Source organism: Nannospalax galili, unplaced genomic scaffold, assembly GCF_000622305.1.
Source record: "Nannospalax galili isolate Female #2095 unplaced genomic scaffold, S.galili_v1.0 scaffold54, whole genome shotgun sequence".
Taxonomy (NCBI): domain Eukaryota; kingdom Metazoa; phylum Chordata; class Mammalia; order Rodentia; family Spalacidae; genus Nannospalax; species Nannospalax galili.
This window is the reverse complement of record NW_008341028.1, coordinates 13067891-13082233: the sequence shown is the minus strand read 5'-3', so window position 1 is coordinate 13082233 and position 14343 is coordinate 13067891. Positions and strand designations below refer to the sequence as shown.

Here is a 14343-nt window from a genome sequence, read left to right as displayed (position 1 = left end):
CGGGCATTGCACGACATGGGTGCACTTACCTACATGCAGGCAATGCACACGTACGCGCACACACACACACACACACACGCACAAAGAATAAAATATTAAAAAATAAATTAAAAAAAAAACTAATTATGATTTAAGTGTAGAAAGTTAATTCCTTTAGCAAAGAAGCAAGGTTTATGTGTTGACTATGACCATTAATAAAATATGCCAAGTATCAAAATGAAGGGAAACCACCATCTATACAAACCCTACAGCATCTCTAACATCGGTATATGAGTGAAAAGTTGTCATTACCTGTAGATAGAGTAATCCTAAAGTTGTAAGGAGTTCTGTATTTTCCGGTGAGAACCTAAAACATGATCACAGTGAAACCATAGTTAGAGACACAGACATGCATAGCTATCTGTCCTCTTGCAACATTTGAGACACTTTACCAAACCTAATTCCCATGTAATTTCTAAGGGCAATTTGGGAATGTAATTCAAAAGTAGGTCATCTCAACCTGGCAGCATGGAAGATTTGCTCAGTAAGCAAGAAATGGACTGAGATTCCAGATTCTTAAGACTTTTCCTCAAGACTAATAGCCTTTTAAAAAAAGAACGAAATAATTCAGGACTTGTCTTGACACTGAAAATAACAGAGCTTTAAAACCAAGTCACTCAGGAACATACATAGGCAAGCTAGCCCCTTCTTGTGGGTGTTCTTTTTACTATTTTCACTGTGCACACAATGCCAGGGAGCATAGTTTTCTACGCAATTTAGGATCCAAGGCCTCTGGTACTCTGCTCTCCAAATTAAACAAAATGTCATGCCAAACCGCCAAACTAAACAAAAGGAAGGCACATTCCAGCCCTCGGAAAGAATTACCCACTGGCCCTTGAGAGTAAACACTGAGCTATAAATATCTGCCTTCTCCATCCCTCACTGATACCTGACTTTGTTAAAAAGCCAAAGCAACAGAATTGAGACCATGTAGCTACAGGATCAGCAGTTGCAGCAGAGAACATCATCATAGAACATCAAAGAACAAGAGACAGTGTCTCCTGTTTGTAAGGAATTCGGGAGGATGCTTGTTACTTTTAGGAAGCCCAGAACTTGTGGAGCCAAAACACTGCCAGGGAATCCCTGAGCTTCCTCAGTTCAACTGAGAATTTTCCCTTTATTTTCTATCATAGTAAGTATCCATTTTGATCACTTTCCTCTCCAAACAACGTAAGTAACTTCTGCCTCCAATTCTTATGATTCTAACAGCATCTGTACCACCACACAAGGCTAAAGCTGTGGGTCACAAACCTACCTTCTCAGGCTTCACATGTCCTTTGGGAAATGTAGAAACAAGTCTTTTGAGTAGTCACTGGAAACATGCCTTACAGAAGCCTTCACCAGGAGCTCTTAACCTAGCCACGTGTGTTTTCTCTTAGGCTTAGGAGTTCATATATCTGTTCCACTGCTTTTAGTTTCTCATTGCTTCCAGCAGGCATATCCAGCCTATAGTCCATGGCTGCATGTACCTCAGGATAGCTATGAATGTGTCCCAACACAAAATGGTAAACTTTGAGAAAATATTGAGATTGTTTTGCAGTTTTATGTTTGTTCCTCTCTTGTGCACTTCTTGAGCACAGACTTTGTAGGTGACAACTTTGTGCTGTAATGTTAAAAGGTTGGACACACTTGTTACAGTCCAAGGGAAATACTTACTCCACTGCTTTCTTGTAGATCTCAATGGCTTTGTGCAGGTCTCCTTCCAGTAAGTGGATCTTCCCCAGCATTATGTAAGTCAGATCATGCCTGTTAAGCTGGAGGGCACTGTGCAAATGGTCTTGTGCCTAACAAGTTTAATGGGATAAAGAGAACCAAATCGATACAATTGGAAGGACAATGGTTTTCTATGTTGAGTGTGAAGACAAAGCTTTGATGTACTAATACAGAAACATAGTGTTTCAGAAAAGTTTCTACCACCCAGAGCCAGCTTGAGGCTTTGTAAAAAGGACAGCTAGCAACATGGACTATCTCTGGACCACTTAGAAGAGTTCATAGAAGATGATCAGCTTTCTGAATGTTTTGACATGCATACCCATGACTGATATTTCATAACCCCGAGGGGACATCATAGTACAAGTTGCAGAATACCACACCAAACTCAATCCCACCCACACTCCGGAACACTTGCACAGCCTTTACCAAGCTGGACCTTGTTTTCTCCACCAATATGATAACAAATGAAGGAAAAGGCTGTCTGCATTTATTCGTTCAACAAGTACTCTCTGAGTGCCTACTATTCTAGGTGTCAGGTATACTAGAGTTAACACAAAAATAAGGGCTAAGAATATACTCACCTCAGGGAGGAAGTACTATTTTTCAAAAATTTTTTTTTCAATTTTATGAGTGTTATGCCTGTAAGTACCCACGTAAAAGTACTCATGTCGTATAGAGCCTGTGGAGGTCAGAAGAGGGCGTCAGATCCCCTGGAACTGGAGTTATGGATGGTTTTTAGCCACCATGTAGGTGCTGGATTCAAACCCAAGTCTTCTAAGAACAGCCAGTGCTGAGCCATCTCTCCGGCCCCCAGTGCTAAGAGTACTTGTGTAGCATGTTCAAGGCCTTGGGTTCAATCTCTAGCACCACAAAACAAAGAACAAAATAACTTCTTGCGCTGAAGGAGCGTATATCTTCATAGATAAACGAAAGGGCTTTTGTTCATTCACTGATTCAACAAGGCCTTATATAAATGACAGATTTTTGTATTAGCATATCCTCTTAGCTTTATAGTAAAATCTAATTCTCTTCCTCAGTACAGGTCCAAAGATAAATCTTGCCTCACCCTGACTTAGCTATACTATGAACAGAAGTGTACCCACTCAAAATATTCTCTAAAGAGAAAAATTCAGTCAGCTATATAGAAGTATAGATTCATGTAGAAAACATGTCCTGCTGAATATTTTTTTTCGTTTTAAGACAGGATCTCCCTGTAGCCCCAGCTGCCCTGGAACTCACTATGTAGACCGTGCTGGGATTAAAGGTTATGTATCTCACAGAGAAAAAAATTACTCTTACACAATTAATTGCTGATGTGCAGATTTTTTTTTTTTTATATCCCTGAGAGAAAACATAGGTTACACCATCTTGCAAATAGACATTAAATCCTGTTAAATGGGTGTTAATTCAGAGTCGGTCTTCATGAGAATGAAGATGCACAGTCACTTCTGGGACAGTCATGCAGGAAACTGGCCAGTCACCATCACTACCTTTCAGGAAGATGTATACCTATTTCTTTTCTTCTTGTTTTGAGACAGGGTCTCCTTACAGCCCCAGGTGGCCTAGAACCAGGCTGACCTCCATCTCACAAAGATTCACCTGCCTTTGCCTCCTGAGTGCCAGAATTAAAGGTGTGAGCATCATGCCAGGCTAAGATTTTTTTTTTTTTTTTTTTTTTTGTCTTTTTGAGACAGGGTCTCCCTGTAGCCCTAGCTGTCCTGGAACTCACTATGTAGACCAGGCCAGCCTTGAACTCACAGAGATCCGCCTGCCTCTGCCTGGCGATGTTTACCTATTTCTTAATCTGAACACCAAGGTAACTTCAAAGTTCTTTGATATTAAAGTTTTAGAGCATAGAGCTTGATCATAATGGAATATAAATTCTCACCATAGAAAAGGCTGAAAAGAAAACTAAAAATTCTCAAAATCCACTTAACATTTAAAATTTATTTTCATTGACTTAAAAAAAAATCAGTTGCACCGGGCATGGTGGCGCATGCCTTTAATTCCAGCACTCAGGAGGCAGAGGCAGGCAGATCTCTGTGAGTTCAAGGCCAGCCTGGGCTACATAGTGAGTTCCAGAACAGCTGGGGCTACAGGGAGACCCTCTCAAAAAGACTACAAAAAAAAAATTAGTTGCTGTCACAGCATAAGAGAATTTATACGGTCATGATGATACCTTTAAGACTTAGGTCCTAGGGCTGGAGAGGTGGCTCTTGCAGAGAAGCCAGGTTCAGTTCCCAGCACCCGTCAGGAGCTCTAACACCCTCTCCTGGCCTCCACAGGCATTGCACCTATGGGTATATACTTACATACATGCAGGCAAAACACTCGTAAAATAAAAATAACTGAAAAAAAATTTTTTTAAAACTTAGGTCCCCCACCCCACTTTTGTGAGACAGTGTCTCACTAGCGATTAGGCTGGCCTCAAACTGAGATCCTTCTGCTTGAGCCTCCCAGTTGGTGAGATTATAGGATAACGCTGCTGTGGCCTGAAAAGGTCTACTTTTTGGCATTTCTTTCTGGAAATTTGTTCCTATACTAAAAAAATTAGACAAGGGGTAGAGAAAAAGAAAGGGGAAAGCAATTAGACTGCCATTCATAGTTCTAGAATTTTCCATTTTCTTATCAAAAGTAGAAAAAAATGGGCCAGCCATGTGGTACATGCTTTTATTCCCAGCACAGCCAGGCAGATCTCTGAGTTCCAGGCCAGTCACAAATACATAAGGCCCTATCTCAAGAGAAAAAAAAAAAAAGGAGGGATGGGGTGGCTAGAGAGATGGCTCTGTGGTTAAGAGCACTGGCAGCTCTTGCAGAGGACCCAGGTTCAATTCCCAGCACCCATACAGCAGCCAACAATCATCTGTAATTCCAATTCTAGAGGATCTGATGCCTCTTCTGACCTCTGTGAGCACTGCACAACACAGGTGCACTTACATACATGCAGGCAACACACTCATACATATAACATGGCAATAAAATATAAAAGACAGTGTTTACTTTCAAAAACTTCTGCAAATAGTAGAGCAAGTAAAAAATGAGCAGCAGCACCTCTGTAACATTTGAACGCTCTGTCAGCCATTGTCACCGTTTCTATAAATTACCTTGTTGAACTGCTTTAGATAAATGTAGCAGACTCCCAGGTTATGGCAGATCTCCTACACACAAAAGACAGGAAAAGAGCTTAGGTGTAATTCCATATTAAACATTATATTATTTCACAACAAGCATCTCAAGACTGTAATTGCTCAGCAAAGTGAACTTTGAGACATGCATTACAATTAGGTTTTTTGTTGTTGTTCGTAAATACGTGTAATTCTACAAAGGAAATGTCTAAGATATTTTTAAAGAATAGACAGGAGGGGCTGAAGAGATGGCTTAGCGGTTAAGAGCACTGACTGCTCTTGCAGAGGACCTGGGTTTGATTCCCAGCACCCACATGGTGGCTACAAACTGTCTTTAACTCCAGTTCTAGGGGAATCCGAAGCCCTCTTCTGATGTCCGCAGCACTGCACAACACGGTGCACTCACATACATGCAGGCAATACACTCATACACATAAAATAAAAATAATAAAATATTTAAAAAAGAAAAAAGAATAGACAGGGATCCTCCCAGATCTCTGTAGTTCTTTATGGTGCACACTTAGCATAGTTCTCCCTACCCATTGTCTAAGGGCAGCTTACTACCTACATACTTTGTACCTTTTTCTCAAAAGAGACTATCTATAGTCTTTGCTGGCAGGACTGCTAGCTATACATCACAACTATTAAGGAAATCCTGTCTTAGCTATTTCTGGATACCTGAGTCTTTTCTGTAGGAATCTTGAATTGGAAGGAGTTCTGGCCAGTTCTAAGTACTAAATTCCCTAGCTATGGACTTGGAGACTGACAGTGCCACCTGGAGGCCACTATGATGGATCCATTCCTCTCCTTTATTGGAACACAGTCACTTTGCATGGCTCTTCTGCACAGTAACTTGAAGTACAGAGGTAAGTGCTCTAACAGTACACAAAGCTCCAAGACTTAAACTGTATACTAACTAGAGTTACAAGAGTTTCCCAATCTCTGATCTACACAAAGGAAAGATAAAAAATACAGACTAGGTTGCTGACAGCTTTCTAATTCTAGTTCATGTAAAAATTAGCTATCTTCTGGCCTTAAATGTTTGCACAGCAAGTGATTACAAAGTTTAATTCCTTTGTAATTTTACTTTAGCAGCTTTAGAGTAAGAAAAGTGTTTCTTGGACCAACTACCCTGTTAGTAGTAGGGATATGCCCTTGTCTCAGGAACACAGACCACAAGGCTCAGAGAGAGACATCTAGTTTAAGGTTTTCCAAATCTGCTAAAATAACAAAAAAACAAATAAATCACTAACTGATCACCTATTATGCAACAGGCTCTATATCAAATGTTTTCATATACATTATTTTTTCAGCCAGTCGTGGTAGCACACGCCTTTAATCTCAGCCCCCAGGAGAGGGGGGCAGAGGCTGGCGGATCTCTGTGAGTTCAAGGCCAGCCTGGTCTATATATTGAGTTCCAGGCCAGCTGAGGCTACAGGGAGACCCTGTCTCAAAAAGACCAAAAACAAAAAACAACAAAAACAATACATTACTATTTTTTCCACAAAATCTACAACATAGGTATATTGTTTCCAATTTTACAGGAAACCAAAGCTGAGAGAGATTAGTTTTCTTAATACATAAAGTGACAGCCCATGATTTTTTTTCTTTTCTTTCTTTAGTTCTGTATCCTAACCATGTATAAATGTGAACAGAATTACCATGTACTCATCAGCCTGACAGCTGTCTACTATCAGAGAGCACAACATTTCATCTAAAAATACTTCAGTATATATCTCAAAGTCATGATCTTCAAAAACAGTTTTTAAGCCCACAATACCATTAGCCCACCTGGAAAAAAAAATAGTAATTGTCTCATAAATATCTCATTCTTAAATTACTTTTTTTTTTTTTTTTCAGTTTTAAGACAGCATTTCCCTGTAGTCCCAGGAATTCACTATGTCAACAAGGCTGGCCTTGATCTCAAAAAGATCCACCTGCCTCTGCCTCCCAAGTGGGATGCTGGAATTAAAGGCCCGCCTTAAAATTATGTTTCTTAAGTCACAATTTAAATAATTGCCTCCAAACCTCGTATATACTCTACTTCATCATGCTGTAAGGATGTACACATTCTTATACTGGCTGGAGAAATGGCTCAGCAACTAAAAGCACTGGCTGCTCTTGCAGAGGACCCAGGTTTGGTTCCCAGCACCCACATGTCAGCTAACAGCCATCCTTAACTTCAGTTCGGGGGATCTAATGCCCTCTTCTGAACTCCATGGGTATTGCATACATAGGTGCACTTAATGGATACATGCACACAAAATACTTATATGCATAAAAATTAATTTTAAAGATTTAAAAGAATGTACACATGGAAACCAAGGGGAAAAATACCACCTTTCCTGTCCTTTAAATACTCTAACTGATAAATAACCATTAACTTTTTCAATCATTTGCCACAGATGGTACTTGAGAAGGCAGCGTCAATATACCTTCAACTGACAGCACAAGAAATGTGGAAAGGAATATAGAACAGTCAGTCAAATCTACCTTTCATGAGGTAAGAGTGTTCAGGCTAGAGTGGGCAGTCACAGACTGTAGGCTGCATTCTGGTCATCTACTACTCACTGTGTGCCCTTCAGCATGTCAATCCATCCCCCAGAGCCTCAGCTTCCTCACTTGTCATTGATGGAAATTTTCCCTACTTAACAGCTGTTCCAAAAATTAAGACAAGGGCATGCAGAATTATTTTTGTTAGAGCCAGACTGTGAAATACCATGAACACAAGAAAGCAGAGCTAGGCTTCCTAAAGACAGTCATCAAGTATGTAAGGTATCCAGCTGTTTCCGGGAGTAACCACTCCACTGGTGCAACTGAAGGGTTATCCCAAATGCCTCAGAAGACCAAATGAGCTCTTTCAACTGGATGGAGTAACAAACATGCTTCATTTCCACTGTGGCCCCAAGCTCTCTGACTCATCTCCCTGTTTCCATCTAGGGGTTCTTTTCTCTTCAGCCCTTTCAGGGTTCCATCCTCGACTCACTACACAGTATCCCATCCAGTTTCATGATTTCAGTTACCAACTTTATGTTATTGACTCCAAAATGTTCAAAGGTAGCCCAGAACACCACGTTTCTATATCCAACTAAGCACTAGACATACCTGTTTAGATATCCTATCTAAACGAACACTCATCATGTCCAAATTCTTCTGAAAGATGGAAATCAAAATGTAAACTAAGTTTTTATTTACTTATTTATGTTTGCATGCTGGATACTGAACACGGCCTTCCTAAGCTGTATTTCTAGCTCAAATTTAACTTCACGTGTAGCTTTACTTTGGCCTTTAATGGCTCAACTCATCCCAGCACTTGTGAAGTACAGGCAGGGGAAGCAAGAATTCAAGACTATCCTCTGCTATAAAAGCAGTTCAAGGCCAGCCTGGGCTACATGAGGCCAGTGAGGTGGCTCGTAGATAAGGGTATTTGCCACCAAGCCTGAAAACCTGAGTTTGATAGGAAAAGAGAATCAACTCCTGAAAATTATCCTCTGACCGCCACACTCATGCCACAGCCCATGTGCCCTCACATACATACATACATATACACACAAAATAAGATAAATGTAATAAAGAATTTTACAGGAAAAATAATCTTCATATATACAGAAAAAAAAAACCAAGATTGAAACATACTTCAAAAATAATTGTGTTCAGGGCTGCAGAGATGGCTCAGTGGTTAAGAGCACCGGCATTTCTTGCAGAAGACCAGGGTTCGAATCCCAGGACCCATATGGCAGCTAATAACTATTTATAACTCCAGTTCCAGGGGATCCAATGCCTTTTACTGGCCTCCCTAGGCCCTGTACAACATGGGTGCCCTTACATACATGCAGACACAACACTCATACACATAAAATGAAAATAACTCAGGGTTGGGAGCCGGGCTAGTGGCTCACACCTTTAATCCCAGTGCTCAGGAGGCAGAGGCAGGCAGGCAGATCTGTGAGTTCCAGGCCAGCTGGGGCTACAGGTCTTTTTTGTCTCAAAAAGACCAAAACAACAAAAATCAAGAGCTGGAGAGATGGCTCAGCAGTTCAGAGCACTGGCTGCTCTTGCAGAGGACCCAGGTTTGATTCCCAGCACCCACACATGGTGGCTAACAACCATCTGTAACTCCAGTTCTAGGGGACCCAATGCCCTCTTCTGACCTCTGTGGGCATTGCATGACACAGGTGCACTTACACACATGCACTCATACACGTAAAAATAATATTTTAAAAATAAATCACAGCCAGGCGTGGTAATTCATGCCTTTAGTCCTAGCACTAGGGAAGCAGAGGCAGGTGGATCTCTGTGAGTTCCAGGCCAGTTGAGGCTAACAGGGAGACCCTATCTCAAAAAGACCAAAAACTAAATAAATAAATCGCAAAAAATAATAGTGCCATAAGAACTCCAAAGTAGACCATGTTATATATATATATCTACTACAATCAATGTAATCTTTCAAATATAGAAAGATCTCCCCAAGAATCAAACACTTGAAAAAATGAAAAAGAACTAAAAGGAAAGCAGAAAGAGAAAGATAATTCTAGGAAGCAATACAGAACTTCATTGGAGAGAACAATAGGGAAAGTGAATAATCTGAGTGCATTATATGCATGTATGAAAATGCCACGATGAAACCCATTACTTTGGACAATACAGACAAATATGAAAGACAGCTGAGTGTGGTGACACACACCTTTAATTCCAGCACTTGGGAGGCAGAGGCAGGCAGATCTCCGTGAATTCAAGGCCAGCCTGATCTATACAGCAAGTTCCAGGCTACCAGCCAGGGTTACATATTGAGACTCTGTCTCAAAAAAAAAAAAGACAATGGTGTGATAGGGCACCTTCTTGACCACAGCTACGCCATGTTAAGTTTAGGCTGACTCTAGTTAGCCCAGGGTATGGGAACTCATGCCAACTGGACCCTGGTTGTCTTGGGAACAGGTCAGAGCATCCTAGAGTGCTCCTCCTCACTGCAGATTTATGGCTTCTGTAGGTTATGCTTGGCTTGCTTCTGCAAAATAGTAATTATTGCTTAACAGAATAGAAATTATTAAGGAGACATTCCACCTATATGCTTGGGAACTTAAACTTTTCACTCCTGGTTATAGTTTCTCTGTACAAGAAGTATTCTACAACATTTAGAAGTTCCTAAGATACAATTGCTATACAGCAGAACCCCCCTAGAGAGAATTTTGTGACCAGTAAAGACAATGTAGAATAACAGTAAGATTGATAATGTCTGTTTATGAAAGAAGAGGAAGCTAGTTCTGTGTAGGTGGGGGGTTCAGATGGAAAATTGTATTTTCTTAGTATTTCCTTGAAAATGTTTGCTCAAGCTTAACACTCCCACGATTGGCTTCTGTATCTGCTTGCTTGCTTAGCAACATAAGCAATATAAAAGAACCAAAGTGCTTAGGGTCAGGGCTGCGCTCAGACCCTCTAGGAAAGAGTGGGGCCCAGCCTTACTAAATCTTTCTTTCTTTCTCTAGACTCACCTGTCTGTCTGATTGGGGCATTTGTGGATCACAGACTATAACAAATGGGAAGAAAAATAATTTTTAGAAGAACATAGAGTTTTTATGACCCAAAGAGAGGCAAAGGAAATAGTTAAACTGATGGTCAATCAGATAGGGAAAAAAAAAATAAGCAAAATACAATTAAGGCACATGCCTCCAATACTATCAGACTCCAATGATAAGACACAATCTCTAAAGCTCCTGAAGAGGAATATGGGTTAATCACAAGAATCAAACCAGTAACGAACTGCTCATCACCACCACTAACAGCTAGAAAACCATGTGGCAATGTCAGCTGCTACAAGGAAATGTTATTTTTGATCCTATGCTTATTATCACCCTTAAAACATGAGAACCAAAAAGATACATGATCATATAAGAATTCTGTGATAGGCTGGAGAAATGGCTCAGCAGTTAAGAGCACATTTTCCTCTTGAAGAGGACCTGCGTTCTGTTCCTTCCCAGCACCCACATGGAGGATGACCATCCACAAGTGCAGTTCCAGGAGATCCAATGGCTTTTTCTGGCCTCCACAGGCACTGCACACATGTGGTGCACTTACATACATGCAGGTAAAACACTTATACAATAAAAATAATAGTAAAAAATAAAAATAAAAAAGAATCCTATAAGATAGCCATTTGATTATAAATGGAACCATTAATATGCTTACTAAAAGAAAGAAATAGCAGTTCCTTACTTACCCAATCTTTCTGATTAAGTTTCGCTGCTTCATTATATACTTCAGTGGCAGCTTTATGTTTTCCCAGAAGAAATCTGTGAAAAACACATTTTCTATAATTAGCACTTCAAAATTCTTTATTACTATTTTTGTTTTAAGTCAGGGTCTCCTGTAGTCCAGACTGTCTCAAATTCATTACAGCCAAGGATGACCCTGAACTTCTGATCCTCCCACCTCTACTTCTAAGTGCTATAATTATAGGCATGTAGGCATGTGCCACCTTGCCCAGCTAACCTCAAAATTCTAAAATTAACTCTACTAGTACACATCTTATTTAGTTCCACAGAGGTAAAAATTGTAAAGCTTTTAAAATTTTATTTATTTGAGCTGGTTGTGCTAGAAGGCCAAAGACACTGCTGTGTGTAGGGACTGCATTGGCAGTTGTTCTAAGTCTTAGTCTCATTGCACACCAATTTTGGTGAAGGTCTTCTGTAATTACTTCCTACACTGTTCTATAAATTTAGACACAAACCGTGTCAACCGATATACCATTATGCACTAGCTGCCATCATTTACCAACACCATACAAAAAGGGTGTGTCCTTTCAGAATCCAAGTTCTTTCCATGATCACAAATTTGGAGAAAAATAAAGGAAACTTGGTTCTGTGTAAAAACAATGCAAGCATGCATGACAGTGCAGGGAAGGAAGTGCAGATGTGAGGTCCATGGAGTACTTTACTTTTCTGTTTCAGCTTATAAAGGCTTTGGAGGTGTTTCCATTTAGGAACCCATAGGGCATTCACTGAACAAATACTAAAAACTGACTGTATGTCAAATATGCTAAATATTACAGTAGAAGGATAATTCTTGGGTTGTAAATGTGACTAGAGGAATTATGGCTAAGACACTATGACAAACAGTATCAAGTGTTCTTTGATCAAACTAAAAAGTTCCTTAATCCTAGCTGATATCTTTTTCTACAATTTCGAAGTTAATCCATGCTCTTCAAAATTATACCATTATACCTGTCAAGCCACTTTCCTCCTACCTATCAGGTAGATCTAGCTGCCAACAGCAGGCTCTACCAACAATGTATTTCAGGAGAGTGTATTTCATGTTGTTCTCTGTGACTGCTCCAATACTTACAAAGATCTGGCCACCTGCTTGAGATTATCAGCACACTGCGGGCTGAGAATAGCACACGTCTGAAAGAGTTCTAGGGACTCTTGGATATTTCCTTCCAGGCGAAAAATCAGCGCTGCCAAGAAATAGAAAATAAAACCATGCTCTCAGAACGCAATTAGAAAAATTGAGAGAGGTCAAATATCAATAAAAAAAAAATCCTTTGGATAACTGTATCTTTAATCCAATCATGTATCACCAGATGAGTGGAAACAAAATTGTTAATAAGCTAAAATTTCTCATAACAAGCCAATTCAAACCTACGTACTCTACTCCCAACATCCACACCTGGAAAAGTGGTCTTTTTGCAGATCATCACAGACACTCTTCACGGTAATTATATTTTGGGGCCTCCCTGTCTGATGCCTTGCATTTGGGCTTCCATCTGATAGTTTAAGAAATCCCAAATGGGACATAGGCCTCAACACCTCAAGTCCAACAGGGAGATTCTGGCAAAGAATACAATAATTTTTCTAGGCTGTAGCTCTCAAAATAGCAGCCAGTCATAAAGATAATTTTTTTCAGCCTTAGTTCTCAGGAGACTCTTATCATACACAGGAAGTCTGCCATTCCTGTATTTGGCTTCTAATGAGTTAATTTATCCTCTGCTTTATGCTGTTTATCTGTAGGTTGCTTCTCTTCATCTTGATTCACCTTATAAAATCCTCAAGCCTGTTCTCATACTTCAGTGAATATGAGGCACCCTTCGAAAAGTACTGTCTGGTCCTGAAATCGCTATGTAAAGCAGGAATTCTAGACAACTATGCAGAAAAAAACTAGCCAGAAACTAAATGGGCAAATTATAGTAGCAAATTATAAACAGTACCAGTCATTTCTGAAATAAAACAGCATATGAATTGTGTTCATATAAGCATAAAAATATTCGCCCTTGGAGCTGGAAGAGATGACTAAGCAGTTAAGAGCACTTGCTGCTCTTGCAGAGGACCCAGGTTTGGTTCCCAGCACCCATGTCAGTCAGTTCACAACTGCCCATAACTCCAGCTCTGAGGAATCCAACTCCCTCTTCTGGCTTCCTTCAAACATCTGTACTCATGTGCACATAACCCCTCACCGACACACATGCATACACATAATTAAAAATAATAAAAATGATCCTTTAAAAAAAATTGTGTTCACCTGACATTATGCTCTAGCCTCCAGATGTGCCACAAATACAAGCCTATACCCCATAAATACCACACACACACCCAAAGAATCATGTTCACATTTCAAAAAATACTAAATAAGACCTTTATGAGACATTACCTGAATTTGTATTCCCTAAGTTGTTTAGTTTTGTTGTTTTTTTTTCAAGAGCCTAGGCCAAATATATTTCTCCAGTGAGAAAAGAAGTATGTCTTACCTTGGACATAGATAGCATATTCACATAACCCCTGAGTCTCCTGAAGCTGTTCTTTAATGACAGCCTATGAGGAAAAAAATGCATCTGAGTAGTAATCATTCAGAGATAGTAGAAATGGGCAAGAGGCATCTGTGAGACACCCTAGGACATTAATAGGACAAGGCAGTTCTTTCTGAATTTTCATTTCCATCTTAACTCTTTTGATCATTTACTTTAGAAAGGGGTTAGCAATCTACAGGGTCCACAGGACATTTCTATACAATTCTCGGTTAAAAATGTTTTCTTTTTTTTTTTTTTTGGTGTTTTTGAAGCAGGGTCTCCCTGTAGCCCCCGCTAACCTGGAACTATGTAGACCAGGCTGGCCTTGAACTCAACGAAATCCACCTGCCTCTGCCTCCCAAGTGCTGAGACTACAGGCATGCACCACCACACCCAGAAGTTTTATATTTTTTAAGTTAATAAAAACAGAAACCAGGCATGATGATATATGCCTATAATCCTAGAATTGAGGAGGTGGAGGCAAGAGGATCAGGAAATTAAGGTCATCCTTGACTATACAGTGAGTTTGAGGCTAATCTGGGCTATGTGAGACCCTATTTCAAAGAAAGCAAAAATAACAAAAAGGTGATGACATAGCCGGGTGTCATGGCCTTTGGTCCCAGCACTCAGGAGGCAGAGGCAGGTGGATCTCTGTGAGTTCAAGGCCAGCCTGGTCTACATAGTTCCAGG

At 40.1% G+C, this 14343-nt stretch overlaps 1 protein-coding gene and 1 long non-coding RNA gene across 4 annotated transcripts in view; one reads left to right on the top strand and one right to left on the bottom strand.

Annotated features, from left to right (window-relative positions):
* The window catches only part of Bbs4 (Bardet-Biedl syndrome 4), a gene marked incomplete in the record, with an annotated part of 36525 nt that overhangs the window by 9112 nt on the left and 13070 nt on the right, over positions 1–14343 (bottom strand). For all 3 annotated transcript variants that reach the window (XM_008836443.3, XM_029565065.1, XM_017798993.2), the window contains 6 exon segments: positions 292–346; positions 1696–1823; positions 4857–4910; positions 11092–11164; positions 12216–12327; positions 13615–13678. In XM_008836443.3, coding sequence (XP_008834665.1) covers positions 292–346; positions 1696–1823; positions 4857–4910; positions 11092–11164; positions 12216–12327; positions 13615–13678 — 486 coding nt within the window.
* Positions 5312–10795, top strand: LOC115070924. The gene is made up of 3 exons (XR_003850036.1): positions 5312–5743; positions 7283–7380; positions 10361–10795. It is a non-coding gene; the product is annotated as an uncharacterized LOC115070924 (long non-coding RNA).